Source organism: Mercenaria mercenaria, chromosome 10, assembly GCF_021730395.1.
Source record: "Mercenaria mercenaria strain notata chromosome 10, MADL_Memer_1, whole genome shotgun sequence".
NCBI classification, from domain to species: Eukaryota; Metazoa; Mollusca; class Bivalvia; order Venerida; family Veneridae; genus Mercenaria; species Mercenaria mercenaria.
In genome coordinates, this window is record NC_069370.1 from 9,379,137 (window position 1) to 9,406,713 (window position 27,577).

The following is a 27,577-nucleotide window of genomic DNA, read 5'->3' on the forward strand; positions in this document are numbered from 1 at the left end:
ATTTTGACCTCTCTAGAGGCCATATTTTTCAATGGATCTTCATGAAAATTGGTCTGAATGTTCACCTTGATGACATCTAGGTCAGTTTCGAAACTGTAGGTATAAAAATAGAAAAACCTGACCTCTCTAGAGGCCATATTTTTCATGAGATCTTCATGAAAATTAGTGAGAATGTTCACCTTGGTGATATCTAGGTCAAGTTCAAAACAGGGTCACGTACCTTCGAAAACTAGGTCAATAGGTCAGATAATAGAAAAACCTTGTGACCTCTCTAGAGGCCATATTTTTCAATGGATCTTCATGAAAATTGGTCAAAATTTTTATCTTGATGATATCTAGGTCAAGTTCAAAACTGGGTCACATGAGCTCAAAAACTAGGTCACTATGTCAAATAATAGAAAAAAACGACGTCATACTCAAAACTGGGTCATGTGGGAACAGGTGAGCGATTCAGGACCATCATGGTCCTCTTGTTTTAGCATGTTACTGGAAACAGACAATGATTTTTTTAGGTCTCAATTCCATACCTTGTCAAAGTAAATAAAATGGAAACACCCATGTTTTATTAATTTTTTATTTTTGTAAGAAGTGTATAATGTTATTCTAGCATAAAACTTGTGCTCTTATGGTTTTGCAAGTGTTTAGACAGGGCAGTAAATGTTTAGTTCTTGTACTCACACCCTTAAACACCTTTTTAAATAATCGCATTTCTTGGTAAAATGTTAATATGTTCAAATCAAAAGATATACAGTTATTTATGTGACAAAATATTCCAGAAAAATTCACACAAGTGTAGTTTATTGTTACAGTCTTAGAATGCATTTCGTTTTATGTATTATATAATTTTAATAAAGTTTGAATGGAATTTATATAAAAGTCTTCAGACAAGTTTGATATACTCGTGATTTGATGAACATTTCATGAATCTGACCAATGTCTTACAAGTTTTGTGCTGGAATAACGAATATCTTGTATTTGTTTCCTTTTATAGCATCTGTAGAATTCTAACTACATGTAGCTGGGACACAAATCAATATATTTTCCCTATGATATATTTAACACTTGATTTCAGCAGGGTTGTTTTTAAGGTAGATGTGAACTGTAGACAAGGTTCCTAGTCCATACAGACAGTCTGGCACCACTTTGAAGACATACTGAAAGTATAACAGACAATTATATATTTGTTCTTTAGAAACAGTTTATTGAACAAACAAAGTCCATGAATACCTGAGAGGTACAAAACGCAAGAAATGTAAACATAGTCATATTTTTAATATAAATAAAGTTTGTCTGACACTTGATATACGAAAATCTAAAAGAAAACTGACTACTACAAACTGTGAAATCATTAAATTTCGTGGGCATGAATTTTCGTGATTTTGACCAAAACTGCTATTTCGTGGGGATTTGAATTAATTTTGTGGATTTCAGCTTTTGAACATAAAATGAATGGGAATTTTATATTTTTGTTGGGACTTAATTTCGTTGGTTGATGCAACCACAAAATCCACGAAAAATTAGTCCCCCACAAAAATTAATGATTTCACAGTATATTATAGAAATATCATCATGTTTATCTGGAGCTACAGCAATGGTATAAATGTATTAAGGAGAGTCTATTTTCTTCCCAGTCTGAAGATACTAAAGATCTTTTTGGAAGCATATAATGCAACCAAGCAAAATAACAGCAGATTCGGCTTTACTGAAGTAATGAAGTAATGATTTTCAGATCGTAAAGTATGTCTTGCGTTAGGTAAACTGATATTAAAAAGTTCTTTTTTTTTCTTCTTCTTCAGCAGGGCTATTGTTATCATAACTCCATGAATCATTTGCTAAATTTTACCACCGCAGTTCGATATTAATGATCATTTGATTAAAAAGTACTCTTCTGCGACAAGGTATTTTCATAACCTAATTTTTATGGTGATTGGGTTTACAAACTTATAAAATTCTTTTGTATAGCCATTTTTGACCATTATTTATTCAAGTTGGCCTAGGATCATGAAAGTTGATAGGAAGGTTGGTCATAACCAGCAGATGACTTCTATTGATTTAGAGATCAGTAGGTCAAAGGTCAAGGACTTCTATTGATTTAGAGATCAGTAGGTCAAAGGTCAAGGTCACAGTGACCTGGAACAGTAATACAGTTTCCGGATGATAACTGAAGAATGCTTGGGCTTAGGATCATGAAAGCTGATAGTGAGGTTTATCATGACCTGGTCCAGCAGGACCACTATTGATTTTGAGGTCAGTAGGTCAAAGGTCAAGGTCACAGTGAGCTGGAACAGTTTAACCGTTTCTTGGTGAACGCTTGGGCCCAGGATCATGAAACTTGATAGGGAAGTCGATCATAATCAGCAAATGACCCTTATTGATTTTGAGGTCACATGTTTAATGCCCTTATACAGTTGGTCACTATGATTTCTTGTTTGATTGTGCAATGACAGGATGTGGGGGACTCCATGGTAGATAGCTCATAAATTCCCCTCTAGCGGACGAACTGGTTTTTAGCTCGACTATTCAAAGAATAGCTATTCTACTCACCCTGGCGTCAGCGTCGGCGTCACACCTTGGTTAAGTTTTTGCATGCAAGTACATACAGCTATCATTTAAAAGCATATAGCTTTGAAACTTATTTTTTCTTTTTCTAGGTCAATTACCAACCTCACTGGGTCAAGTTCCATAACTCTGACATGTATTTTGAGCAAATTATGCCCCCTTTTGGACTTAGAAAATTCTCGTTAAAGTTTTACATGCAAGTTATCTCCAAAACTAATGCAGATATTGAATTGAAACTTCACACGTGTCTTCGGGGTTATAAAACTAGTTGATAGCACTAAGTCCCATAACTCTGACCTTCATTTTGGCCAAAGTATGCCCCCTTTTGGACTTAAAAAATTCTGGTTAAAGTTTTGCGTGCAAGTACATACAGCTATTACTAAAAGGCATAATGATAGATTTGAAACTTATTTTTTTTTTTCTAGATAAATTACCAACCTCACTGGGACAAGTTCCATAACTCAGACATGTATTTTGGGCAAATTATGCCTCCTTTTGGACTTAGAAAATCCTGGTTAAAGTTTTACATGCAAGTTACTATCTCCAAAACTAATGCAGATATCGAATTGAAACTTAATATCTGTCTTTGGGGTTATAAAACTAGTTGATAGCATCAAGTCCCATAACTCTGACCTTCATTTTAGCCAAATTATGCCCCCTTTTGGACTTAGAAAATCATGGTTAAAGTTTTGCGTGCAAGTACATACAGCTATTACCAAAAGGCATATAGATTTGAAACTTATTTTTTCATTATCTAGATCAATTACCAACCTCACTGGGTCAAGTCCCATAACTCTGACATGTATTTTTGGCAAATTATGCCCCCTTTTGGACTTAAAAAATTCTGGTTAAAGTTTTACATGCAAGTTACTATCTCCAAAACTAATGCAGATATTGAATTGAAACTTCACATGTGCCTTCGGGGTTATAAAACTAGTTGATAGCATCAAGTCCCATAACTCTGATATGCATTTTGGTCAAATTATGTCCCCTTTTGAACTTAAAATTCTTTTGATATTTAACATTTTGGGTAATATTTTCCTGCTTCTGTGACAATATTTCGAATAGTCGAGCTTGGCTGTCTTACGGACAGCTCTTGTTTATTTGTCCCCTGGCCTGCTTCGTCATGTCCTAAATGATGTTTTCTTTGGTGCTCTGGCTTTAGTAATGTCATCGAGTATATATGTTAACGATCCCGTGTGTGTACATATCTGTACTCATTTTTCCATGTGGAATGCTGTATGAGCAGCTGCTTTTTAACTCACCTGAGCCAAAGGCTCAGGATGAACTATTGTGATCATTCACCGTCCGGCGTCCGTCCATCCGACGTCCGGCCACACTTTTCTTCTTTAAACAACATCTCCTAAACCACCAAGCCAATTTTGACGAAACTTCACAGGGATGTTCCTTGGATGGTCCTCTTTAAAAATTGTTTAAAGCATTGAATTCCATGCAGAACTCTGATTGCCATGGCAACCGAAAGGAAAAACTTAAAAAATCTTCTTGTCCAAAACCACAGAACATAGCGCTTTAATATTTGGCATGTAGCATCATCTAGTGGTCCTCTACCAAGATTTTTCAAATTATCCTCCTAGAGTCAAATATGGCCCGCCCTGGGGGTCACATGGTTTACTCTGACTTATATAGGAAAAACTTTGAAAATCTTCTTGTCCAAAACCACAAAGCGTAGAGCCTCAATATTTGGCATGTAACATCATTTAATGGTCCTCTATGAAGTTTGTTCAAATTATGCCCCAGGGGTCCCAAATTTTACATAGAGTTGTATAGGAAAAAAACTTTAAAAATCTTCTCGTCTGAAACCGCAAGATCTAGACCTTTGATATTTGGCATGTAGCATTGCCTTTTGGTCCTCTACCAAGATTGTTCAAATTACCGGTATTACCCTGGGGTGAAAAGAGGCCCCACCCAGGGGGTCCCAAGTTTTACATAGACTTGAATAGGAAAAAACTTTAAAAATCTTCTTGTCTGAAACTACAAGGCCTAGGCTTCTGATATTTGGTATGTTGCATTACCTAGTAATACTCTACCAAGATTTTTCAAATTGTGACCCTAGGATGAAAAGAGGCCCCACTAGGGGGTCCCAAAGTTTTACATAGACTTATAGAGGAAAAATCTTTAAAAATCTTCTTGTCTGAAAGTTCAAGGCTAAAGCCTTTGATATTTGGTATGTAGCATTGCCTAGTGGTTCTCTAAGAAGATTGTTCAAATTATGCCCCTGGGGTGAAAAGAGGCCCCGCTTTAAAAATTATCTGATCATATTTCCTAGACTGTTTAATTATAAATACCTGATGACCCCAAGTAATTAGGGGGCACTTGACTGTAACCTTGACCTACTGAAATCGTGACCTGCTGACCAACTTTTTCGTTTTTGAAGTTACAGTATAAAAATTTGGATAATTATATTTTTTATACAGATTTCAATACTCATCTTGAATAGTCTTAATCGTGACCTTCTGACCTACTTTCTTGTTTTTGAAGATACATCATGGAATTTTGGACCACATGTAGAACTTTTGATACAGATTTCAATACTGATCATGAATATTATTAACCCTGACCTACTGACCTACTTTCTTGTTTTTGAAGCTTCAGCAAAGTGATTTGGACCACCTGTATAATTTTTTAACAGATTTCAGTATTTATCTTGAAGAATCTTTACCATGACCTTCTCATCTATTTTCTTGTTTGTTTTTGAAGCATTAGCAAGGAAATTTGTTTAACCAAGCAATTAATCTCATGTGAGCGATATAGGGCCATCTTGGCCCTCTTGTTTTGAATGTGACTTTTCCTTTTGGACTTTTATCCTTGCTTCTAATGGTGTTTCAGCAATTTTTATTGACCTCCATATTGAGCAACATAGAACGTCATATTCATATTTTAATTCCGATTCCCTAGTATTAGACTGTGACTAAAACCGGATCTTGCGCGCCTTTGATATAATACAGACTCTGGTATATGCCAGATTCAAGCGATTAAATTGGAATAACTGGTATCTTTAATGTATATATTTTGTAACTGTGGTAATCCTAACCCTTACCTTCAGTCAGTATATTATGCATTATATGCTTGCGTATTTTTTTTTGCCATGCACAGCGATGATAATGATTTTGTGACATGCGCAGAACGACCGTTCCAGGACTGTAGTGAGCAACATCGTAAGTAATATTCATACCATATTCAGGCCTTCCGGCGTTCCTTAACTTTTTCCTACATTTTTCTGATCATTCGACATCCAGCGTCCGTCTGTCTGTCTGTCGTCTGTCAACATTTAGCTTGTGTATGTGATAGAGGCTGTATTTTTCAACTGATCTTCATGAAATTTGGTCAGAATGATAACCTTGATGAAATCTAGTCCGAGTTCGAAAATGGGTCATCTGGGATCAAAAACTAGGTCACTAGGTCAAATCAAAGAAAAACCTTGTGTATGTGATAGAGGCTGTATTTTTCAATTAATATTCATGAATTTTGGACAGAATGATAACCTTGATGAAATCTAGGCTGAGTTCGAAAATTGGTCATCTGGGGTCAAAAACTAGGTCAAATCAAAGAAAAACCTTGTGTATGCGATAGAGGCTGTATTTTTCAATTGATCTTCATGAAATTTGGTCAGAATGATAGCCTTGATGAAATCTAGGTCAAGTTCGAATATGGGTCATCTGGGATCAAAAACTAGATCACTAGGTCAAATCAAAGAAAATACTTACTTATACTCAAGATTTTTTGCTCCAATTTTAATGATAATTGGTCAGAATATTTTTTTCCATGAAATCACTAGATCAAACATGTTTACACTGTTATGGTGTGTTTCTCAGGTGAGCGACCTAGGGCCATCTTGGCCCTCTTGTTTAAATGCCTCCTACTTTTTGATGAAAACCTCTACTTCTCCTACTCTTTTTGCTTGACATAAAAAGGAAAAAACAAGAGCTCTCTCCATAGGATGACACATGCCCCCGATGGCATTTTGAATGAATAGTTATGGCCGATGTTAGTGATTGTGAATGAATGACAAACATATGGACAGGTCACGCCCATCAATGCACTTTCATGAAATATGACCTTTAAAGTCCAAGTGCCTCTTTGACCTACGGACCTGGGTCTTGCGCGCGACACGTCTTATTGTGCCACACATTCATGCGTAGTTATTTTAAAATCCATGCATGTATGACAAAGATATGGACCGGACATGCCCATCATTGCACTATCATGAAATATGACCTTTAAAGTCTAAGTGTGACCTTGACTTTAGAGCTATGGACCTGGGTCTTGCGCGCGACATGTCGTCTTACTGTGGTACACATTCTTGCCCAATAATTTTAAAATCCATGCATGAATGACAAAGATATGGACCGGACACGCCCATCAATGCACTATCATGAAATATGACCTTTAACGTCTAAGTGTGACCTTGACCTTTGAGCTACGGACCTGGGTCTTGCGCGCGACACGTCGTCTTACTGTGGTACACATTCTTGCCAAGTTATTTGAAAATCCATCCATGGATGAAAAAGATATGGACCGGACACGCCCATCAATGCACTATCATGAAAAATGACCTTTAACGTCTAAGTGTGACCTTGGCCTTTGAGCTACGGACCTGGGTCTTGCGTGCGACACGTCGTCTTACTGTGATACACATTCATGCCAAGTTACTTGAAAATCCATCCATTGATGACAAAGATATGGACCGGACACGAAAATTACGGACAGACGGTTCAAAAACTATATGCCTCCGGGGGCATAAAAACCCAGCCTTTTCAGTAGTTATATTTGCAGATGATGGACTCTTTGATGTGTTGCTGGCAGTTTCTGGAGCCATTTGGTGCCTCCTGCAATACATTGCCTCATATCAAGGTAACTTTAATCCTACCAGACCATATGGGCACACTGATTCAAGCAATCAAGACATCTGGGGTCATTATTCGGTTGCCAGTGTACAGACCCGGATGCAGGGCCGGGCTGAGGGGGCTCGTGACCTCGCCACCTCCCCCCAGTTGGCTGAGAAGTGACCTATACTCCTCAAAGATGCACTCTGCTATTTTGGCAAAGGAATAATTTTTTCTCAGAATTTAGACCCAGAAACGCACCAGAGGCCACCATTTCATACCTGTATTTCAAAATTTTTCAGCTCTCCCCCTGAACCCTCCCCCCAATAAAGAGGGAGTAAACCCTCCATTACATCGAAATTTAAACCTAATACTGCACCAGAGGCTACCATTTCATGTCTGAATTTCACAAATTTCCAGGGGAAGAGAGCCCCTTAATCCTTCTAAAATGAGGGGAGTACAGCCACCAGTAAATGCACCAGAGGCCACCATTTCATACCTGTATTTCAAAAATAAATCCAGGGGGAGACCCCCTTTGCATGGGCAAAGGCATCCCTCCAATACCTACCTCGGCAGTGACGTCTTCATTCTAGACTGGTGCCCACCCCCTCCCTCCCCCAGTCAAAATTTCTGGGTCCGGGCCTGGTGTAGGTGTAGTATTAACAGCTATTAAGGTACGCATTGCAAATTTTATGTTAACCTCCTACTTTTCCTACTTTTTTTGTCTTTTTCCTACTTTTTAGCTCACCTGAGCACAAAGTGTTCAAACGTGAGCTTTTGTGATCGCCCAGTGTCCATCGTCCGTCGTCGTCGTCAAACAATTTGACTGTTAACACTCTAGAGGTCACAATTTTGAGCCAGTCTTAATGAAATTTGGTCAGAATGTTACCCTCAATAAAATCTTGGAAGAGTTCGATATTGGGTCATCTGGGGTCAAAAACTAGGTCACCAGGTCAAATCAAAGGAAAAGCTTGTTAACACGCTAGAGGTCACATTTTGGCCCAATCTTAATGAAACTTGGTCAGAATGTAACCCGCAATAAAATCTTGGACGAGTTCGACATTGGGTCATCTGGAGTTAAAAACTAGGTCACCAGGTCAAATCAAAGGAAAAGCTTGTTTACACTGTAGAGGCCACATTTATGACCATATCTTAATGAAACTTGGATAGAATGTTAATCTTGATGATTTATAAGTCATTTTCAAATCTGGGTCAGGTGGGGTCAAAAAATAGGTCACCGAGTCAAATCAAAGGAAAAGCTTGTTAACACTGTTAAGGCCACATTTATGACTGTATCTTCATGAAACTTGGTCAGAATGGTAACCTTGATGATCACAAGGTCCATATCGAATCTGGGTCATGTCGGGTCAAAAACTAGGTCACCAGGTCAAATCAAATGAAAAGCTAGTTTACACTAGAGGCCACATTTATGACCATATCTTAATGAAACTTGGTCAGAATGTTAATCTTGTTGATCTTTAAGTCAATAGGTCAGGTGAGCGATACAGGGCCTTCATGGCCCTCTTGTTTGTGTAGGGACCTCCTACTTTTCTCCTACTTTTTTGCAAGGCCATGCTGGAAGGCTTGCATATTCATTAACATTATGCAGAGGCATCTGAAATGGGTTATAAATTGCTCCATAGTTTCATTACTTTAATTGCGTGAGGTTATTATATAAAATCTGTAATGATGGTCATGTTTGTAAATCTTTTTACTGATAAAAGTATATTTGAACTTACCGGATAGAAGTTTGGAGGAGGATTTTCAATACTTCTTGATACATTTCCCAGGTCCATTGGTATAGTCCAACCAAAAGCGTTGAGTTCTCCATTATCATATAGGAGAAACATTGGATACACCTCTTCACATGACATGTCCTTACTTATGTTATACCAGTAATGTGTTCCTTTGAATTATAAAAAGAAATTAATGTTGTGGACCCGTAATGCAACTCGGCAATTTCCGAGTGTTTACGTATTGTCATTAGACATCTCGGCATTCTTCGGAGGTAAAGTCGCTCAAGGAGCACACAACTTCGGTTAAAACCGGAAACTGCCGAAATTACATACGGAGAATACATAATGAGTCCATCTTAAGAAAAAGGATGAAATGTTGATTTTGTTGAATCCGATATTCCGTGTTAAAAATGAGGTCATAATATGCTAAAGAAGAGTGCTGCATCTCAGTTTGCAATCTCCCAAAATATCTAATTTTCAGTGAAATCGGCAACCGGTTAATCACACTTTTTATGCCTCCCTTCGAAGAAGGAGGGGTATATTGTTTTGCAGATGTTGGTCGGTATGTAGACCAATCCGTTTCCGGATGATAACTCAGAAACGCTTGGGCCTAGGATCATGGAAGTTGATAGGGAGGTTGGTCATCACCAGCAGAAGACCCCTATTGATTTTGAGATAAGTACGTCAAAGGTCATGGTCACAGTGACCTGGAACAGTTATATGGTTTCCAGATGATAACTCAAGAACGCTTGGGCCTAGGATCAGGAAAATTCATAGGGAGGTTGGACATGACCAGCAGATGACCCATATTCATTTTGAGGTTATTAGGTCAAAGTTCAAGGTCACATTGGCCAGGAACAGTTAAACGGTTTCCAGACGATAACTGAAGAACGTTTGGGCCAAGGATCATGAAAGTTGATAGAGAGGTTAATCATGACCAGCAGATGACCCCTAATGATTTTGAGGTCAGTAGGTCAAAGGTCAAGGTTACAGTGACCCGGAACATTTAAACCGTTTCCAGACAATTACTTGAGAACTCTTTGGCCTAGGATCTCGAAACTTGATAGGGAGGTTAGTCATGACCAGTAGATGACCCCTATAGATTTTGAGGTCAGTAAGTCAAAGGTCATGGTCACAATGACCCGGAACAGTTAAACACTTTCCGGACGATAACTTGACCGCTTAGGCGTAGGATCACGAAACTTAATAGGGAGGTTGATCATGACCAGCAGATGACCCCTGATGATTTTGAGGTCAGTAGGTCAAAGGCCAAGGTCACATTGAACCAGAACAGTAGAACTACTGTTTACAGTGAGCAAATAATTTCTGTTCCTTGTGCAATTACTGAATGCATCAAGAGGGGTCGGGGGGGGGGGGGGGGGGGGTTGGCATTTCGTGTTCTACAAGCTCTTGTTCATTAATATAGTTAGAACTATAAACCATGAGACAGTCCTTGGAAAAAAATTTTAAAGAAGGGTTTCCTATGTGGTTTAGTTTACTTGAGATGGAGATGTTGCTGACTGACGAAAAGGAGCGTTTTAACTGTAAGTCGGTTATAGATACACTTATTGACATTCTAATGCATTACGTTTTGCCGTCACTACGCTGCGCTCGGTTTCGGCAAACGTAATTGCATTAGAAAGTCAATAAATGATCTATAACCTATACTTACACAAACAATCAAATTACATGTAATACAACTAAAATTGAAAGAATTATAAAAGACTATCATAATGAAACCTATACCATTCAATAACATTGCAAAGTGACTATCAAACTAGAGTTTAATTTTGAGCTATTAAAGCTAATCCTGACTTCAGTTTATATGATATTGTTATAATAATTCAACAGAATTACAAAAAGAGCTGTCTGGTGACAGTGCGCTCGACTAATTGAAAAAATTAGAATGTAAGGGTAGATTTCCCCGCAAGCACAGGGCACAGCAAACACGACCAGAGCCATGCACCGCAAAGGATACATTGAAACCCTTCAAAATATTACTAGCTGAAAAATTTCAAATAATCGAGTATAGGTTACGAAAGTGACCATCAATCGATAATGCTTTACTAAATAAATCTTTCCTAATATAGTCATAGATCTTACAAACTAACACATGTTTTGCATCGACACGCTGGACATACTCTTTTAGTTAACCTAAAGTCCTTATTTGTTTTTGTTTTTTTCGGTCTTATCGGGGCCACCCCTACATTCGTTAAAGCAGAGATGTATGTTCATAATTTATTATCCCACCTTCAACTGCTGCTTAGATTAATAACATGCAATGACCTTATCCATTGATCTAAATCTAGCTTCAACACTCAAAATATCTACACAATCGTTTCTACGTATGACTTAACTAACTCATACATACGACTTGCTTAGCTTTATATTTGGCTAATTAATACCTATGTAGGAGTCGTACATAGGAGTTACTATGTCCTACTCAGAAGATGGTACATGTAAGCCGTACCTATAGGAGCTAGTGAGTGGTGCATAGGAGTTAATATGTCGTATAAAGGAGCTAGTAAGTCCTAAATAGGAGTTGTTATGTCCTACGCAGGAGTTAGAAGTTAGTTTTTTCTGCGTCCCCACCTTGGTTAAAGTTTTGGTGCACTTTCTCTTTTTTCAACTTATCTCTGTAATTACTCGATAGATTTGATTCAAACTTGAAATACTTATTCCTCATCATCATCCACATCATCTGACATAAAGGCCATAACACTTGCACCAATATTTCATGAATTATCCCCACTTTTCACTTAGAATTTCAGGTTAAAGTTTTGATGCACTTTTACTCTGTCTCTGTTATTACTGAATTGATTTGATTCAAACTTAAAATAGTTGTTCAACATCATCACCCACACCATATGACGCAAGGTGCATTACTCTGGCACCAATTTTTCATTAATTATTCCCCCTTTTTACTTAGAACTTTAGGTTAAAGTTTTGATGCACTTTCACTCTGTCTCTGTTATTACTGAATGGATTTGATTCAAATTTAAAATAGTTGTTCAGCATTATCACCCACATCATATGACACAAGATGCATAACTCTGGCACAATTTTTCATGAATTATTCCCCTTTTTACTTAGAATTTCAGGTTAAAGTTTTATGCACTTTCACTCTATCTCTGTTATTACTGAATGGATCTGATTCAAACTTAAACAATTGTTCAACAGCATTACCCTTATTATATGATACAAGGTGCATAACTCTGGCACCAATTTTTCATGAATTATTTCCCCTTTTCACTTAGAATATTAGGTTAAAGTTTTGATGCACTTTTACTCTGTCTCTGTTATTACTGAATGGATTTGATTCAAACTTAAAATGGTTGTTCAACATCATCACCCACACCATATGACGCAAGGTGCATTACTCTGGCACCAATTTTTCATTAATTATTCCCCCTTTTTACTTAGAACTTTAGGTTAAAGTTTTGATGCACTTTCACTCTGTCTCTGTTATTACTGAATGGATTTGATTCAAATTTAAAATAGTTGTTCAACATCATCACCCACACCATATGACACAAGGTGCATAACTCTGACACCAATATTTAATGAATTATGCCCCTTTTTGCTTAGGATATACTTATATAGTGTTTTGATACATTTTATCTTTACCTCTCTTATTACTTTATTATTTACTGATATTTTTGACACAGACTCAGGCTATTGTGTAATATCTTCATCCACAATTGGAGTCATTAATCACTCCAGTGACAGCTCTAGTTTCCTCAGATGTGCCCAGTTTCACTATCCAGCATCGAAATAGTCGAGCGCGCTGTCTCCTGTGACAGCTCTTGTATGTTATGTTTTCGTTAATTAGGTTTAACGATAAACCGAAACAAATATAACTTTTCAGATTTTTATGGTGGAGGGAGACCCAGGTGTCGTGCGTAGGAGTTAGTAAGTAATAAGTAGGAGTTAGTAAGTAATACGTAGGATTAAGTAATACGTAGGAGTTATGAAGTCATGCGTAGGAGTTAGTAAGTAATAAGTAGGAGTTAGTAAGTAATACGTAGGATTAAGTAATACGTAGGAGTTAGTAAGTAATACGTAGGATTAAGTAATACGTAGGATTAAGTAATAAGTAGGATTTATAAGTAGGAGTTAGTAAGTAATACGTAGGATTAAGTAATACGTAGGATTAAGTAATAAGTAGGATTAAGTAATAAGTAGGAGTTAGTAAGTAATACGTAGGATTAAGTAATACGTAGGAGTTAGTAAGTAATACGTAGGATTAAGTAATACGTAGGATTTAAGTATATATAGTAGGAGTTAGTAAGTAATACGTAGGATTAAGTAATACGTAGGATTAAGTAATAAGTAGGATTAAGTTATAAGTAGGAGTTAGTAAGTAATACGTAGGATTAAGTAATACGTAGGATTAAGTAATAAGTAGGAGTTAGTAAGTAATACGTAGGAGCTAGTGCGTCGTTCGTAGGACTTACTAGAAATCTCTCTATGCTTCCGTAAAAATAGTACCTAAACAATGCTTATATTTCGTTTACATAGTTCCCAGGTATCACCAAAAGATAACATTGAGTTCTTGCGCAGCTCCTCTCCGAGATAAATGTACCCTGTACATTTGTTGAATGAGACTTCTGTGGTTAAAAGTAGACAAGTTATTTTAACACCACGAAATTATTCTGACACATACTGCGTTCTTCAAAATGATCAATGAAACTAGGGTAACTCTGGATCATTACAAAATTCGTTTGTGCCAAATGCGAACGGCAATCTAAAGAATATGTTAAGATTCAAATAGAATACCCATGGTCTGAAAACATTGGCCCTCGGTCCACATGGTATTATTAACATCTTCCTGTGTATATGGTATAGTCACATAGTCAGAAATTGGGTTTGGGCCACTCTGCAATAACAGCTCGGTGCCAGTTCCCTCGAGTGCAAACTCCATTGCTGTTCGGCCTTCACAAATTTTAGCTACAACAGAATTGTCAGTTTAAACCGTCATAAATCCATAATCATAACATATATCGAATGTTCAAAAACATAACAGTATAATATAGCATGATTCTGAAAAAAACAAGTGAATGAAGTATTGCCATGCAATACAAAGTCCCCTACTGGAGGGCACCTAATTTTCTCTACTGCAGTAAAACATAATGAACTGATATCTGTCAATGATGTATAAACAATATTGTACTATATATACAATATGTTATAACAACACACTTGGATTAAAATGTGCATATATAAAAACCAACAGTTGTTTTCATATTGAATTGTTTTGGCCGATTATAAAAAAGTTATCATATAAGTTATTTATAGTAACAACAAAGGGAAATTAATCCTAAAAAAAATCTATATAATATAAGTCCACAAGAAACTCTTTACCAGGTAGAGATAGGTCAAAATACACCTAAAAATTGGATGTAACATGCATGTTGTACCACAGAAAAGTGGTCTCGATTTTTCTCTACCGCCAGTAATAAAAAAGTTACAATAAAATCTATTTATAGTAAAACAAAGGGACGTAATTCTAAAAACAAGGGTGCCTCATGGTGGTGAACATTTGGTCCAAGTTACATCAAAATCCCTCCATGCATGAAGAAGAAATGCTCCGTACAAAGTCATTCTTGAATTTGATCTTTGACCTCTAAATATGACCTTGACCTTAGACCTAGGGACCTGGTTCTTGCGCATGACAATCCGTCTTATGTTGGTGAACATTTGTGCCAAGTTACATCAAAATCCCTCCATGCATGAAGAAGAAATGCTCCAGATAAAGTCATTATTGTGTCTGACCTTTGGTCTCTAAGTGTGACCTTGACATTAGACCTTGTGCCTGGGTTTTGCGCATGACGTGTTGTCTCATCCAGGGGAATATTTTTGCCAACTGATATCTAAATCCTGTTTTGCATGACAATGTTATAGACCGGACAGGAAAAAACCTTATTGACCTTTGATCTCAAAGTGTGACCTTGACCTCTAAGCTAGGGTACTGAGTGTTGCGCATGACATGTCGTCTCATCATGGGGAACATTTATGCCAAGTAATATTGTAATCCCTTGATGGATGACAGAGTTCTGGATCGGACAGGAAAAAACCTTATTGACCTTTGACCTCCAATTGTGACCTTGACCTTTGAGCTAAGGGTCCGGGTTTTGCGCTTGACATGTTGTCTCATCATGGGAAACATTTGTGCCAAGAAATATTAAAATCCCTTCATGGAGAGTTATGGACGGGACAGGAAAAAAACTCTGCTGACCTTTGACCCCCAATTGTGACATTGACCTTTGAGCTAAGGGTCCGGGATTTGCGCATGACACGTCGTCTCATCATGGGGAACACTTGTGCCAAGTGATATTAAAATCCCTTAATGAATGTCAAAGTTAGGACCGGACACGAAACAGACCCTGTTCATGGTAAGTGTGACCTTGACCTTTGAGCTAGGGGTCTGAAAGTTGTGCATGACATATCGTCTTATTATGAGGTACATTGCCAAGTAATATTAAAATCCCTTCATGGATGGGAGAGTTAAGGACCGGACAGGAAAAAAGCCCTGTTGACCTTTGACCTCCAATTGTGACCTTGACCTTTAAGCTAGGAGTCCAGTTTTGCGCGTGACATTTCGACTCATCATGGGGAACATATGTGCCAAGTAATATTAAAATCCATTCATGAATGGGAGAGTTATGAACCGGACAGGAAAAAAGCCGTGTTGACCTTTGACCTCCAATTGTGACCTTGACCTTTGAGCTAGGGATCCGGGTTTTGCGTATGACATGTCGTCTCATCATGGGGAATATTTCTGCCAAGTAATACTAAAATCCCTTCAAGGATGGGAGAGTTATGGACCGGACAGGAAAAAAGCCCTGTTGACCTTTGACCTCCAATTGTGACCTTGACCTTTGAGCTAGGGGTCCGGGTTTTTTGCGTGACATGTCGTCTCATCATGGGGAACATTTGTGCCAAGTAATATTAAAATCCCTTCATGGATGACAGAGTTATGGACCGGACACGAAAATGCGGACGGACGGACGGACGGAATGACGGAAAAGCGCATTCCTATATTCCTCGAAACTGGTTTTCATCCAGTAGGGGACTAATAAATGGGCCTTGATGACCCCAAGTTTTCACCTGATCTAACAAATTCGAGAACAGTTTAAGTATGGATTAAACCGTTAATAGGTTAGGCTCATTGTTATTGTTTTAGTTAGCGGTTTTGGATATAATATTATGCCTTAAAAAATTAATCGTGAATCTTGTTCTGTTACTTTAATTGGGTAAAAATTAAACCAGTTAACCTGACTTTCAACCTGCCTATTTACCTGACTATTAACCTGACTACTATTCTGACTATTAACCTGCCTACTAACCTGACTACTATTCTGACTATTAACCTGCCTACTAACCTGACTACTAATCTGACTATTAAACTGATTACTGTTCTGACTATTAACCTGCCTACTAACCTGACTATTAACCTAACAGTTAACCTGACTATTAATCTGCCTACTTACCTGACTATAAACCTGCCTACTAACCTGACTATCAACCTGCCGACTTACCAGACTATTAACCTGCCTACTAACCTGACAATTAACCTGAATACTAACCTGACTGTTAACCCCACTACAAACCTTGCTACTAACCTGACTACTAACCTGGATTTGTAAAGTAGGCTGTCTGATAGTAGTTGCCTCCATCTAGAATATCCTCTGCATTTTTCAAGAGAGGTGACGGAAAATTATTTGGGTTTGGAGTGTAATTCTCAGGAAACTGAAAAGAAGAAAATGTTTGTGTCAAATTAGTGACCCCCACCTCCACACGCACACACACACATACACACACATACGCGCACACACATACACATTCATGTTAATACAGGTATAATACAGTACAGCTACAGGACAAGACGACAGGTGAATAATTTGGCTCATCGATGTGGGTTCGAGCCTCACTCGGGGCATTGAATTCTTCATGACTGTGAGGAAGCCATCCAGCTGGCTTACGGAGGGTCGGTGGTTCTACCCAGGTGCCCGCTCGTGATGAAATAATGCACAGAGGGGCACCTGGGGTCTTCCTCCACCATTAAAGTGGAAAGTCGCCATATGACCTATCATGTGTCGGTGCGACGTTAAATTCAAAAAAAAAAGAAAAAAAAAGAATAATTTGGAATCTGGCCTTTTCTGAATTAATATGTGTTTTTACAACTCCATCTGCTGACTTTTTGAGTCAATCCCCTTTCATATAATTTTAAATACATGACTAGATCTAGATCTATCTTACACTATTCATCACAGAATATTAGTGTGTTTGCTTAGAGCCATATTTTGAGTTCCGTGCGACTGGAAAAAGATTAATGGCGATCTCTTCCGTAATGTTTTTTGAAGTTTATTCTGAGCCATGTCGCCAACTGGACCAAGTGATGACGTCATCAAAATGGCGGCCATTTGTCAAACCAAAATTAAATCTATCACAAGATTAAGATGACCAAAAGGTTCCTTCTAGCTTATATGCAATGATTTGTCTTTAAAAAAAATAATTACAGCATCATATTACAGACGTTTAATATGACAGTGATGAATTCAAGTCTGTTAGTTTACTTTATGTTCAAATCTTCGAAATTCTGCGCAGAAGTAGCACTCCCTCTTATGTTTCCCTCACATGATTAACACAAGCGAGCACCTGCATATTATATACACAAAAATATTTCACATATTCATTTACGAAACGCGAGAAAAGGATCTAGACAGATTAAAACAAGGGCACCGCCTACGGCTGCCATCGCTCGTCTGCAAGTCCTGGACAGTATACATGTATACATAAGAAATAAGTTACAGTTCTGAATTTCTAAGTATAAAAGGGCCATAACTCTGACAAAATGCAGGTTAGAATTATGGTTCTTGGCCTACATAGTCATCTAATGTAGATAAATAAGTGTGCAAAGTTTCAAACCTGTAGCTCTTATAGTTTTTGAGAAAAAATGGACCTAAACAAAGAATTTAACCAAGAAACCCAAATTTTCTAAGTACAAAATGGGCCATAATTTTGACAAAAAATGCATATCAGAGGTATGGTTCTTGGCCTACACAGTCAACTAATGATGATAAACAAGTGTGCTAAGTTCAGAAGCTGTACATAGCTCATACAGTTTCTGAGAAAAGGCGGACCAAAAAGAGAGGGCCATGATGGCCCTATATCGCTCATCTGTTATCATTGCACTTGAGGACAAGAAGGTCCTCAAAAAAATATCTAAATCCAAAGGACAGGAACAACAAAGGGAAGAAATTTAACCAAAAAGAAAAAAAAATTCTTACAAGGTATAGATATGTCAAAATACACCTAAGAATTGGAGGTACCATCCATGTTGTACCACAGAAAAGTGGTCTCGGTTTTTTCCTATGACCAATAATAAAAAATTACTAAAAATAAGCTATTTATAGTAACGTAAAAAGGAAGTAATTAAAAAAAAAATTGTAAGTGAACAAAAGAAGGATCTGCCAAATAAATCTGTTGACATAAATGAAATTTCAGATCAGTCTCTTCATTAGTTACAGAGATATACCCATTTTAATTTGAAATAAAGGGAGGTAATTTGACATAAAATCAGTCCATAATTATCTACCCTGATTGTCTCACTCCAACTAATAACAATAATGAAATTTAAAATAAGTCCTATATGTACTTACTGATATAAATCCATTTTGATTACAATCAGGGGATGTAATCAGATATAAAATAACTCTGGAACTGATTTGTCACGGAATACAAGATTTATTGTTGTTGAAGATATTTTGGAAGTTTGTATCAAACAAAATCATAAATGAAGTCTCTATATGGCTGCAAAAGCCAAAATAGCCAATTTTGGACCTTTAAGGGGCCATAACTCTGGAACCCATGATGGAATCTGGCCAGTTCAAAAAAGGAAGCAAGATCTTGTGGTGATACAAGTTGTGTGCAAGTTTGGTTAAAATCAAATCATAAATGAAGCTGCTATTGTGCAGACAAGGTCAAAATAATTTTAATCAGGGGCCATAACTCTGGAACCCATTACGGGATCTGGCCAGTTCAAGAAAAGAACTGAGATCTTATGGTGACACAAGTTTTGTGCAAGTTTGATTAAATTCAAATCATAAATGAAGCTGCTATTGTGCAGACAAGGTCAAAATAGCTAATTCTGGCCCTTTCAGGGGCCATAACTCTGGAACCCATAACGAAATCTCGCCAGTTCAAGAAAGGAACTAAGATCCTATGGTGATACAAGTTGTGTGCAAGTTTGGTTAAAATAAAATCATAAATGAAGCTGCTATTATGCAGACAAGGTCAAAATAGCTAATTCTGGCCCTTTCAGGGGCCATAACTATGGAACCCATAATGGAATCTCGCCAGTTTTAGAAAGGAACCAAGATCTTATGGTGATACAAGTTGTGTGCCAGGTTGGTAAAAATCAAATCATAAATAAAGCTGCTATTGTGCAGACAAGTTCATAATAGCTAATTTTGGCCCTTTCAGGGGCCATAACTCTGGAACCCATAATTGGATCTGGCCATTTCAAGAAAGGAACCGTGATCTTATGGTGATACAAGTTATGTGCAAGTTTGGTTAAAATAAAATCATAAATGAAACCACTATCGTGCAGACAAGAAATTATTGACGCACGCACGCACGCACGGACGCACGGACGGACTGACGACGGACGAAGGGTGATCACAAAAGCTCACCTTGTCACTATGTGACAGGTGAGCTAAAAATAACCGACGCAGACGCCGACGATCCCCATCATGAAAAGTTTCTTTCTCGCAAATTGCTTGCCACAGAAGGCCGTGATTAAGGCTATTCAAGATGACTATCAAACATTGTACAAGTGGTCCGAATTTCTTTGCTGTAGCTTCAAAAACAATAAAGTAGGTCAGTAGGTCATGGTTAAGAAAATTAAAGATGAGTATTGAAATCTGTTTCAAAAGGTATAAATGTGGTCTAAATTTCTATGCTGTACCTTCAAAAACAAGAAAGTAGGTCATTAGGTCACATTCATGGTCACTGAAAGTCAATTTAAAGAACTGAGTGTCATCAAGACAAACATTCTGACCAATTCTCATGGGTTTTAAACTTAAACTTTGGTCTCTAGAGTGTTAACAAGCTTTACATTTGATTTGAACTGGTGACCTAGTTTTTGACCCCACCTGACCAAGATTGGAACTTGACCTTAAGATCATTAAAATTAACATTCTAACCAAGTTTCATTAAGATAAGATCAAAAATGTGGTCTCTAGAGTGTTAAATTGCTTTTTCTTTGATTTGACCTTGTGACCTAGTTTTTGACCCCACATGACCCAGTTTCAAACTTGACCTTAAGATCATCAAGATTAACATTCTGACTAAGTTTCATGAAGATATATCATAAATGTGACCTCTAGAGTGTTAACAAGCTTTTCCTTTGATTTGACCTGGTGATTTAGTTTTTAACCACACATGACCCAGATTCAAACTTGATCTAGAGGTCATCTAGACAAACATTCTGATCAATTCTCATGAGTTTCAAAGGTAAAATTAGATCTCTAGAGTGTTAATAAACTTTACATTTGATTTGACCTATTGACCTAGTTTTTGACTCCACCTGACTTAAATTACAACAAGACCTAAAGATTATCAAGATTAACATTCTGACTAAGTTTCATGAAGCTATGATCATAAATGTGGCCTCTAGAGTGTTAACAAGCTTTTCCTTTGATTTGACCTGGTGACCTTGTTTTTAACACACATGACCCAGATTCAAACTAGAGGTCATCTAGACAAACATTCTGATCAATTCTCATGAGTTTCAAACGTAAAATTAGATCTCTAGAGTGTAAACAAGCTTTACATTTGATTTGACCTAGTGACCTAGTTTTTGACTTCAGCTGAGTTAAATTACAACAAGACCTAAAGATTATCAAGATTAACATTCTGACCATGTTTCATGAAGATACAGTCATAAATGTGACCTCTAGAGTGTTAACTAGCTTTTCCTTTGATTTTTTGACCTGGTGACCTAGTTTTTGACCCCACATAACCCAGATTTGAAGATTAACATTCTAACCACGTTTCATAGAGATATTATCATAAATGTGGCCTCTAGAGTGTAAACAAGCTCTTCCTTTGATTTGACCTGGTGATCTAGTTTTTGACCCCAGATGACCCGATATCAAACTTGTCCAAGATTTTATTAAGGGTAACATTCTGACCAAGTTTCATTAAGATTGGGCTAAAATTGTGACCTCTAAAGTGTTAACAGTCAAATTGTTGACGACGGACACAGGGCGATTACAAAAGCTCGCCTTGAGCACTTCGTGCCCAGGTGAGCTAAAAACAGGAAATGAGCCGTGCCATGGGAAAACCAACATAGTGGGTTTGCGACCAGCATGGATCCAGACCAGCCTGCGCATCCGCGCAGTCTGGTCAGGCTCAATGCTGTTCGCTTTTAAAGCCTATTGGAATTGGAGAAACTGTTAGCGAACAGCATGGATCCTGACCAGACTGCGCGGATGCGCAGGCTGGTCTGGATCCATGCTGGTCGCAAACCCATTATGTTGGTTTTCCCATGGCACGGCTCAAATGTATTTCAACCGGGAGATATAACAGAGTTTACGATAACATGACTATTGCATAAGCCAAGATGCATTATATTGTAAAACTATACATACGCCAAGATGCATTATATTGTAAAACTATGCATAAGCCAAGATGCATTATATTGTAAAACTATACATACGCCAAGATGCATTATATTGTAAAACTATACATACGCCAAGATGCATTATATTGTAAAACTATACATACGCCAAGATGCATTATATTGTAAAACTATACATAAGCCAAGATGCATTATATTGTAAAACTATACATACGCCAAGATGCATTATATTGTAAAACTATACATACGCCAAGATGCATTATATTGTAAAACTATACATAAGCCAAGATGCATTATATTGTAAAACTATACATACGCCAAGATGCATTATATTGTAAAACTATGCATAAGCCAAGATGCATTATATTGTAAAACTATGCATAAGCCAAGATGCATTATATTGTAAAACTATACATAAGCCAAGATGCATTATATTGTAAAACTATGCATAAGCCAAGATGCATTATATTGTAAAACTATGCATAAGCCAAGATGCATTATATTGTAAAACTATACATACGCCAAGATGCATTATATTGTAAAACTATACATACGCCAAGATGCATTATATTGTAAAACTATACATAAGCCAAGATGCATTATATTGTAAAACTATACATAAGCCAAGATGCATTATATTGTAAAACTATACATACGCCAAGATGCATTATATTGTAAAACTATACATACGCCAAGATGCATTATATTGTAAAACTATACATACGCCAAGATGCATTATATTGTAAAACTATACATAAGCCAAGATGCATTATATTGTAAAACTATACATACGCCAAGATGCATTATATTGTAAAACTATACATACGCCAAGATGCATTATATTGTAAAACTATACATACGCCAAGCTGTATTCCTGCGATATAGCCAGCTTGACCGTAGATTGGGATAACTCCCATGTCGCCGTCTTTGATGTATCTCAGTCCCTTGAATTTAGGATTGTCTAAATATTAAAAGAAAAACAATCATTACAAAAAACAAGTCTGTTGAAACTTCCAGTTCATTTCGTTGGACTGTACGTTTACAACACCCACACAATCTGTCATACTATTAATGGGGAGGGAAAACGCTTTTTGTCTATCTGAACTTTTTTGACACAGCCAGACACCAGAGTAGAACCACCACCAGCATTCAGCAAGTTAACATTGTATATTCCTCGTTTTAGATAAATCAAAGAGCTATAAAAATAAATAGCTGTGCATTTATACTTCTTTGGATAAATCGACTCTTCTTGCAAGGTTCAAGCCCACTGTGGTATTGAAGTCAGCAAGCCCAGTCACGTGACCGCAGTGGCTCTTAACCTTTTCCCTGCTAAATTCCTACAATGGACTGGTCTATCATTCAATTTTGACAGTACCATTTATTATTCGAAGGTGTGTTCACTGAAAATTTACTGACTGGAAAGCGAACAGTGCAGCATGGTCAGCACTGGTCGCAAAGGCAAAATCACTTAGCAGGCTAAAGGTTAACAAGAACTCCGTGGTAAATATATAAATATGAGTTTATCATGTGTAGATGAGAAACAACTAAAACTAAGTTATTAAATCTTCCATATTATTTCTTAATAAATTTGAAAACAAATGGCGTTACTAACACTCATTATAACAATCTGATCACCTCGGCCTTTATGCTACGGCGGATACGGAAATACCCGATGTTTCCCAGTTATCATTATAAGAAAAACTGTCAAAAAGCGAATATATTTCACAATTACAAACCGTTGCATTTTGCCCCGGGTATAAGTGGGACCCAGCCATTAAATTCGGCTTCTCCTTGAGTTCTTGGCACATCCGTGTACACATTCCATGTCACTAAAATTGGAACAAGTCGTGTATTTTCGGAATTTTATCTTTATCACCAATGGTTTAGAAAGTACTTTCTTATTACTATATGATACAACAATGTACGGATATGTGTGTGTGTGTGTGTGTGTGTGTGTGTGTGTTCGGGTTTAACGTCTTTTTCAACAATCTTTCAATCATATAAATGACGGTGTCTACTTGTAGCAGTGAGCACAATGCCCAACTTTATAGTGCTGCCTCACTGGAATATCACGCCGTAGACACGTGGCATGATACCCCACCCAGTCACATTATACTGACACCGGGCTGACCAGTCCTAGCACTATCCCCTTAATGCTGAGCGCCAAGCGAGGAAGCTGCTAGTACGTGTTTGGTATGACGCGGCCGGGGATCGAACCCACGACCTCCCGCACTTGAAGCGGACGCTCTACCACTAGGCTACCGAGGCGGTTGGTAATGTACGGATATACCCGATTACTAAGCCCATCAGTCCCACGTTAGGCCTCTCTTTAAAAATCGTGTGTTTGTGATAAATACCGGTATCAATACAGAAGTTGTATCACAATTTCTCCGGGGCATTTCTTTATTTGATCTTTACGTATTTTTCATTTCAAATCACTGACCACTGACTAATTAAAACTTTTGCAGAACTGTCTCCATTTTCCCAAACATTTTACCCAGGATCTTTCTTTTCGGATCATACTACTCTCCTGAGAAAATGATTCTTTTTCAGATTATGGACTTTGATGGAGTTAGCTACACATACATCTAAAATAAGCAGTGCCTACTTGATGTTTGCATTTTAGATACAGTGTCTATAAAAACAGGTCCGTTAGTCAACTGCAACAAAACGCCATATTCTGAATAAGGCTTCGTCAACTACACCAATATATTCCCAATCAAATGGAAGCCTCTAAACCGCGCTAATTTCTTAATTGTAAAATATTGTTACAACTTACAACTACACATTTGTCATGCAACTTTTGCTGAGTGTTTTAAATTAAGCTTAAGAAGTTCGATTAATATCCAGTTTGAAATTTGCCAAAAGCTACTAGACGTGACATTGAGCAACAAAAACTTATTACCATTAATGCTAGCCTAACTGATTGTGCGCAAATGGCTCTTTCATATATAGAAACTATATACAGATATACGGTAAATGTCAGTCTGTGAAATCGGTCTGCCTGGCAGTCGAAAAATTGAGACGACATCGATCAATGCCCACGTTATAACAGAATATCTTAAATAATATAATGATAACTCACCTTTCAGCGCGTTCCAGCTTGGCTCTGGAATAAATGAAAATAATTTTAAGTAAAATTGTTTTTTATTTTATACTGGTATGAAAGAAGTTCGAAATAGTTTTGGGAATCTAAGAAAACAGTTGTTAACAGTCAAGTCTTTATTTCCGCCCATCAACATAAGTTTCACAGAATTTTAATTGTACTGCAAGTTAGCTGGTGCGAATAAACTTCCCCCTTGAAAACGCCTGATTGGGCGATATCGACTTTTTGTTTGGTTGAAATTTTCCAATAGAAACAAAGAAGGAAAACAAATTGAACAAATATTGTTTTCATTAGAATGAACACACATTTATTATCCATCGAAGTGTTCGTCACTCTTTTCTCTTTACAAATATATAAAAATTATTTATTTAAAACGAAGAATTAATGCTTCTATTGGCGATTAAAAAACACCACTATCAGTCTCAGTTTACGGCATACAGTTACTGAATAAAATAAGCAAAAACCTCTTATGCATATCTTATTCATTCCTCTGTTGTCACTTTATTCATCTTTTGAGAATATTTATTATCCTATTGGAGTATTCTACAGACGATAAATGTTTAATATATGTTTTTGTTTTGAAATTATTTTAATGTCTTCTTGCTTCCCCGACGTTTAAAAGTTGGTAATTTTTGTAAAAAATCTTCGTCTGCTCGTGTTCGTGGTATTTCCTAACGCGCGCGTATAAATAACAATGGCATTATAGAGATTGACCGTGACTTGAGGATATTTTAAATTAAACTCATGGCTTTTTCTTCAGAAGATGAACGGCGAGTCTTTTCGACTATTCTGTCCGTATGTATCAATTGTTGAAATATGAAAATCGAAGATTTATTTTCTAGAAGTCCAAAGGTGGGTCTACCCGTATGAACGCGAAACAAAATATTAGATTCAGTATTTCATACTTGTACACATTATCAATGAATTATTCGTGTGATATCACATGCCAAAGTAAAACTTTGCTTTCAGGAACGTTCCATCAGTTTCTATATGTTCATAAAATGATAAAACATGTTTTAACTTCTAATTACAAAATTGTAAATTATGAAATAAAGAAGGAAAAAAACCAACAGCTTAATTCTTTTACCATTGCCTGACCAGCGTAACAGTCCCTGTAAAACAGATAAATAAAAGTTCACTTTATCACATGTCTTATGCTGAAAACATTCTGATTTTATAGATTTCTATGTAGATATACAACAATATTTACACTTAGGCCTACCATGTGTTTGTATAGAAGTAGCATAGGCTACGGTTTGGCCCCACGACTGCACATGCGTGAGAATGACGTCATGCACAGCGGCCATTATGAATCTATGTTTAGAATGACTAGACAATGTTATAAATAGAAACGATCTTTATAAATCTAGTTTAAGACTGTCATACTGCAAAAAATGACTTTATGTTCTATTAACAGAAATGTCTCCCGTCTTGGGCTGTAGCACCTGACCCTCAATGTGTGCGAATACGCCCTAAATTGTGTATAAGTCAGCTCTGTATACTTCCGGAAGACATTTTATTAATAGAACATAAATATAACATTGTCAAGTCATTCTTAAAATAGAGGATGATGTCATTATAAACATAGATTCATACGCATGCGCAGTCTTGGAGCCAAACCGTCGTTTATACTACTTATAGAAAGTAAAAAAATCATTTATTTAAGAAATGATACATCTCATTTAGTGATTTGTCGTTGAATAAAATCATTGTTTGCAGTTCTGATGCGAAAGAATTATATCACTATATCAAATAAATTATAATAAGCAAATGTTTTTATACAAGCATGAGATATATTATTACGATTCTAACACGTCATCAGGAATTACTTTGTACATCCTTTAAGTTATCCACCAAATATTTGGTTTCTTTTCAAGGCTCTGTTCTCTATTCAGTTTGTAAATTTTCAGTGAACACCCATTCGAATAACAAATGCCTAAATTGAATGATGGAAAAGTCCATTTTAGAAATTTAGCAGGGTAAAGGTTAAACAAATAAAAGTTTTAAAACTGCATATGAAAGTGCCAGTTTCTAGTGGGTCATACATACTGTCTAATCTACTATTTGAAATATATAACCCTTATCATGCTGGACACGGTTGGTTTTGCCTTTGCGACTAGTGTAGATCATGATCAACCTGTGCATCCGTGCAGTCTGATCATGGTCTGCACTTATCGCTATTCATCTAATATCTTTTTGGTAAGTACTCCTTTTTATACCTAATGGTACTGTCCAAATTGGAAGATGGACAAGTTCATTATAGAAATTTAGCAGGGTAAGGGTGAAAAACAGGTGATTAACAGTCGTCCTACCTGCAGGATTGACGCTTTGAAATAAGAAGCTCTCAAAGCATTTATCTTTTTTCTCTGGCATTTCTTTCCTGTATTCAGAAGTCCTGCTACATGCCATCTGTCGTCATACTTGCACAAAACTGGGGCCCCTCTACCTTCCTATAACAAGGAAATTAAAAATCTAGTGAATAAATTGTTAAATACAGTCAATGGACAGACACAACTACTGAAATATAGTTGCCTTCTTACATAACTTCCTAACAGAAAGATCTTGTACTAGCAAATAATTCAATTCTGCGGGCCTGCAATTTAGCTGGAAGTGTACTAAGCACATAAAGAATCAATAGTTGAGAATATACATGTGCCAATATTTCTAATTCTGACACAATACA

The 27,577-nt window shown here is 37.0% G+C and overlaps 1 protein-coding gene across 1 annotated transcript; it reads right to left on the reverse strand.

Annotated features, from left to right (window-relative positions):
* Nucleotides 1-361: 361 nt before the first annotated feature.
* LOC123559791 (uncharacterized) lies at nt 362-27,335 on the reverse strand. The gene is made up of 8 exons (XM_045351892.2): nt 27,207-27,335; nt 24,874-24,897; nt 23,525-23,617; nt 22,649-22,749; nt 16,777-16,891; nt 13,919-14,089; nt 9,143-9,309; nt 362-1,154 (listed from the first exon to the last, which is right to left on the reverse strand). The coding sequence occupies exons 1-8, from the start codon at nt 27,301-27,303 to the stop codon at nt 1,056-1,058; spliced, it is 867 nt and encodes a 288-aa protein (XP_045207827.2). The 5' UTR covers nt 27,304-27,335; the 3' UTR covers nt 362-1,055.
* Between the last annotated feature and the right edge of the window lie 242 nt (nt 27,336-27,577).

Excerpts from the sequence above, each read along its gene's own strand:
- LOC123559791 (XM_045351892.2), bottom strand. The coding sequence starts at position 27,303 with ATGGCATGTAGCAGGACTTCTGAATACAGGAAAGAAATGCCAGAGAAA. Across the intron at positions 9,310-13,918 it reads CCAATGTTTTCAGACCATGG|GAACACATTACTGGTATAAC; the intron begins GTATTCTATTTG and ends TATAATTCAAAG. Across the intron at positions 1,155-9,142 it reads CTCCTCCAAACTTCTATCCG|TATGTCTTCAAAGTGGTGCC; the intron begins GTAAGTTCAAAT and ends TTATACTTTCAG.